This window comes from Sinocyclocheilus anshuiensis, unplaced genomic scaffold, assembly GCF_001515605.1.
Source record: "Sinocyclocheilus anshuiensis isolate Anshui unplaced genomic scaffold, SAMN03320099.WGS_v1.1 scaffold2100, whole genome shotgun sequence".
Classification (NCBI taxonomy): domain Eukaryota; kingdom Metazoa; phylum Chordata; class Actinopteri; order Cypriniformes; family Cyprinidae; genus Sinocyclocheilus; species Sinocyclocheilus anshuiensis.
This window is the reverse complement of record NW_015542563.1, coordinates 248,598-254,251: the sequence shown is the minus strand read 5'-3', so window position 1 is coordinate 254,251 and position 5,654 is coordinate 248,598. Positions and strand designations below refer to the sequence as shown.

The following is a 5,654-nucleotide window of genomic DNA, read 5'->3' as shown; positions in this document are numbered from 1 at the left end:
TTTATGCTCAAACAGCAACATTACAGACTAACTAAAGTTGAAAAAGTGAAAAAGCATAATAGCACCCCTTTAATAGATAATTATAATGTTAACCAATAATATCATTAAAGTTGAGTCCATCTGATGTGTGTGTGTGTGTGCAGGACGATAAGGATCTGGTTCATGAGTTTGTTATGGCTGAAGGTCTGACGTGTTTGATCAAGGTCGGCGCTGAAGCGGATCAGAACTATCAGAACTACATCCTCAGAGGTTCGTTTGCATCCTCAGACTTCTCAAAGTTTCAGGAACATTTTAAATATTTCATGTATTATAGGTCATGATTTTCTGTTGTAGACATTTTCATCACCATATGAAGGAGAACAGCGCCACCTTTTGGTTGCCATTGTTATTACTATAGAATTCCATGTTGTTTTTTTAATACACTTTATTGTAATGATCTGTCTTTAATGTTGTTTTATAAATGTTTCTTCATGATACCCTAATGTGGTGCTTCTGTAAAAGTTTTAAGTCTATTTTTTTCTCCCTAAATTCACTATAATGCCAAAAAAATCAGTATCATTCCAGTGATTCATCTGAATTCTTCTGAGATTTATTTCTGTATTTTGTAATTATTTTAAAATGATAATAACAATGGTTAGATTACTGTATAAAAAAATACTATAATAAAAAATGATTTGTTATTCAAATTAGCAGTAATTTAAAGCCACACCAAATACTACCATTATTTATATATAAAAAAATTATAATAATAAATGCACAATTAACAAATAATTAATGCTAAAAAATTAATTAATTATACTTAATTTATGATTAATTATTAATAATTTTAAAGCAACACCAAATTCTACCATGCTGCGTGATTTTTTAAATAATAAATACACAACTAATAAATAATTAAATCAAAAAATGTAATATAATGTTAATATGCAAAAAATATAATTAATTATACTTAATTTATGTTTATAAATGAATAATCACTTATAATTAATCATCATTAATTATTAGTTATTTTAAAGCCACACCAAATGCTACCATGATGCATGGATTTAATGATAAATACATAATTAATAAACAATTAAAACTACAAAATAATTATAAATTAATACTTTCTTATAATTGATAATTATCAATAATTTCAAATCACACTAAAAACTACCATGATGCATTAACTACAGTAATAATAAATAATTATACTTTATGATTATGAAATAATAATTCCTTATAATTAATCATTATTAACTATTAATCATTTTAAAGCTATGCCAAATACTAACACCATGCGTGTTTTTTATATATATATATAATAAATAAACAATTAATAATCGTTTATATATCTAAATGAAAAAGTATTTTGTACCTGAGATGCAAAATATTTGACCTCTGCAATCTCAATAAAATTATTTTTAAAAATCCTTCTTCCAGTGATTACAGTTGCCTGTGATTGGTCCATCATGAGCAGCGCTGACAAAAGTAACTAACCCTGAGTATTATTATTAGCTCTGTTGTATCTGACCAATCAGAGCCAGCATCCAGGCTGCTAAGCCCCACCCACTGTCAGAATCATCAGTTTTATGTTAATGAGCGCTCAGTCCCTTGTGTTTCTATCTGCAGCTCTGGGTCAGATCATGCTGTATGTGGATGGGATGAACGGGGTCATAGGTCACACCGAGACCATCCAGTGGCTCTACCTGCTCACCGGCTCAAAGGTGACGTGCCGTTTGATCAGTGTGTGTGATGTAGATCATGATGAGTGAGATCTGATCTCTGTGTGTGTGTGTGTGTGTGTGTGTGTGTGTGTGTGTGTGTGTGTGTTCAGTTTCGTCTGGTGGTCAAAACCTCTCTGAAGCTGCTGCTGGTGTTTGTTGAGTATTCAGAGTCCAACGCACCACTGCTCATCGAGGCCATCGACACTGTGGACTCTAAGAGAGGTACAAACATAAATAATACAATTATTTTTCATTTAAATTAGCATAAATTGAAAGCCAAACCTAATACTACCACGATGAATGAATTTAAAATAATAAATGCACAATTAATAAATAATTAAAGCTAAAATAATAATTAATTATACTTATATTTTTGATTATAAACTAATAATTGCTTATGATTAATAATTATTAATTATTCTAAAGCTACACCAAATATGCATACCATGATGCATGATTTTTTTTTTATTATAAATAAACAATGAAAAATCATTAAAACACCAAACACTAAATACTACTATGATGCATTAATTTTTTTAAATAATAAATAAACAATTTATAAATAACTATGAAAATGTTATTAATTTATCGTTATAAATTATAATTAATTCTATAAATAATATAAATAATTATAATGAATATGTACAAATTAAATAATTAATTTATCTTTTTGCAGTACATTATGAGGATTTGGGGGTGAATTTTTAATTGTCTTTAAAATAATGTCACAATGCAATAATTCCTTATGCAAAATATAATTTCTCATGTATTACTTATGATTTTGGTATGAATTGTAGCTCTGATTGGTTCGATCGAACTGTTTCTGATCCATATCACATGTTATTTAAAGAATGATGCATTAATTATTTCAATAATAAACAAATCATAAATAATTAAGAGTTATTAATAATTATTAAAAGTAAGGAATTTATCATTCTAAATTAAATAATAATTAATAATTATAATATAATGTTATGTAATATGATATAATTACAAACATTTACCATAAAAACAATTTAATAATAAATTGATTTAGTAACAGTGATGGGAGAAAATGTTTAATGGTCTATGAAATAATGTCACAATGCAATAATTACTTATCTTATTTCTTTTAGCTGATATTATGATGTTATGTAAAGAATGATAAATGAATTCTTTAAATAATTAATAAACAAATAATAAATAATTAAATATTATTAATTATTAATAACAATTAAATTATGATTATAATATATTAATAAAAAACACCAGCACTAAATGCTTATTTGTTTGCTCAGTCGTGAGTTTTGAATGATTTGCATAATCATGTGATGTGTGTGTGTGTGTGTGTGTGTGTGTGTGATGGTCAGGCTGTAAGCAGTGGTCAAACGCTATGGAGATTTTAGCAGAGAAGGATGGTGTGGACACAGAGCTGTTGGTGTATGTGCTGACCCTTATTAACAAGGTGAGACACGCGCTCACACACAGTAAACACACACACACAATCACACACACACACACACACACACTCTCTCACACACACTCACACACACTCACAATCTCTCTCTCTCTCTCTCTCTCTCTCTCTCGGTGCATCAGACGCTGGCGGCGCTGCCCGATCAAGACTCGTTCTATGATACGGTGGATATTCTGGAGGAGCAGGGAATAGAGAGCGTGTCGCAGCGTTATCTGGGTCGGAAGGGAACCGATCTGGACCTGTTGGAGCAGCTCAACATCTATGAGGTCTGACAGATTCACGTCTGCTGTCTGACTGATGTCTGATCCAATCTCTCGGTTCTGATCGCATCCTCCTTCCTGCAGGCGACTCTTCGGCACGAGGACGGTGATGAGGATGCTTTGCCTCCGTCCTCCGGCCGGCAGGACAGACGCCGCTCCAGCGTGGGCGGAGCAGAGAGGCGGGGCTTGGAGAGACGCCGCAGCCGCAGGCATTCATTGGGCAGATCAGGCCACGCCTCCCCGCTCAGCCCCGCCTCCCCACACCGCGCTAACTTCCAGCCGTTTAACGGACAGGAACTCGACGAGAGGTGAGACGCGTAACACCTGGTGAGACGACTCACTAGACAAAACTGTTCCAAATAGGCAGCAAAAGATTTCAGTCTAAGAGTTCAGTCTAATTAAAATTGACTTATTTATGGAATAGTGGAATCCAGTCATAAAAATGGTATTTATAGCGCAGAATATCATAGAATTTGGAATATTTTGGAGTAATAAATCAAAAGTAAATAGGTAAATTAATGAATTTATTTAATTAATGCTATTTTAGATGATAAATTACTTTTAAACCTAAAATACAAAATGCAGAAAAATTAAAACAGAAAACACAGAATTTGGGGAAAAAATAAGACATATCATAGGCTTTTGTTTTTTTGTTAAAATTTAAATAATTTAATAAATTGTAAAAGTTTTATGAATTCAATTTTTAGACTTTTTTTTTAATTTTTTTTTATTACAATTCAATTAGTCAATTAAAATGGAATCCGAATTCAATTTTTAGACTTTTTTTTTTTTTTTTTTTTGATTACAATTCAATTAGTCAATTAAAATGGAATCCAGAAAAATTAAAATGGAATATACGTAATTTAGGACAAAATAAAACTGTAGTTTTTGTATTATTGTTAAAATTGTAATAAATTGTTGAAGTTTTATGAATTTATTTGTTTACACATGGTTTGGGATGAAGTGAAATTAATAAATTGAAATGGAATTCAGAAAAATGTAAATGGAAATTTTTTTTGGTAATTTAGGACAAAATAAAACTGTAGTTTTTGTATTATTGTTAAAATTGTAATAAATTGTTGAAGTTTTATGAATTTATTTGTTTACACATGGTTTGGGATGAAGTGAAATTAATAAATTGAAATGGAATTCAGAAAAATGTAAATGGAAATTTTTTTTGCGGAAAATACTTAAATTAATATTATTATTATTATTTTAATAAATTAATAAATGGTTAAAATTTTAGGAATTCAGTTGTTTAAACTTTTTTTTATTTTTGTATTGATAACAATTTAATTAATACATTAAAATGGAATCTGGGGGGAAAATAATGGAGAACAGAATTTTGGGGAAAAAAAAAACAGATTTCACAGGGCTGTATTATTGTTAAATTTATAATAAATAGTTGAAGTTTTATGAATTAATTTGTTTAGACATGGTAATAAATTAAAATGGAATCCAGAAAAATGTAAATGGAAAACAGATTTTTTGTGTGGAAAAAATACAATTATTATTATTATTATTATTTGAATAAATTAATAAATGGTTGAATTCAGTTGTTTAGACTTTTTTATTTTTATATTGATAACAATTTATTTTATTTATTTAATAAATTAAAACGGAATCTGGAAAAAAAATCTGGAAAACAGAATTTTGGAGAAAAATAAAACCCATGGAAGTGTTTCAAATCATTCACTTAGTTGTTGTCTTAGAAGGGAGCAGCCTATGCAGACAGCAGTGCAGTTTTCTTGAGCTGGTAAGGACTCTAGCCGCTGCATTTTGGACTACCTGTAGCTTGTTTATTGAAGATGCAGGACAACCACCTAGCAGTGCATTACAATAGTCCAGTCTAGAGGTCATGAATGCATGAACTAGCTTTTCTGCATCAGAAACAGGTATCATGTTTCGTAACTTGGCAATGTTTCTAAGATGGAAGAATGCTGTTTTTGTAACATGGGAAATATGATTTTCAAAAGACAAGTTGCTATCTAATATAACACCCAGATTTTTGACTGTAGAGGAAGTAACTGTACATCCGTCTACTTGCAAATTGTAATCCAAGAGATTCTGTGTACTGTCTTTTGGTCCAATAAGTAATATCTCTGTCTTATCCGAATTTAATAGGAGAAAATTATTGGTCATCCAATCTTTTACATTTTTAACACACTCTGTTAGCTTAGATAATTTAGAAGTTTCATCTGGTCTTGTTGAGATATATAGTTGAGTATCATC

General features: G+C 30.0%; 1 protein-coding gene across 1 annotated transcript in view; it reads left to right on the top strand.

The window, feature by feature from the left end:
- The window catches only part of fhod3a (formin homology 2 domain containing 3a), a 75,227-nt gene that overhangs the window by 33,212 nt on the left and 36,361 nt on the right, over positions 1-5,654 (top strand). Inside the window, exons 5-10 of the mRNA XM_016494066.1 lie at positions 144-249; positions 1,612-1,706; positions 1,817-1,928; positions 3,056-3,150; positions 3,285-3,428; positions 3,507-3,730. Coding sequence (XP_016349552.1) covers positions 144-249; positions 1,612-1,706; positions 1,817-1,928; positions 3,056-3,150; positions 3,285-3,428; positions 3,507-3,730 — 776 coding nt within the window. The remainder of the gene's footprint in view (positions 1-143; positions 250-1,611; positions 1,707-1,816; positions 1,929-3,055; positions 3,151-3,284; positions 3,429-3,506; positions 3,731-5,654) is intronic.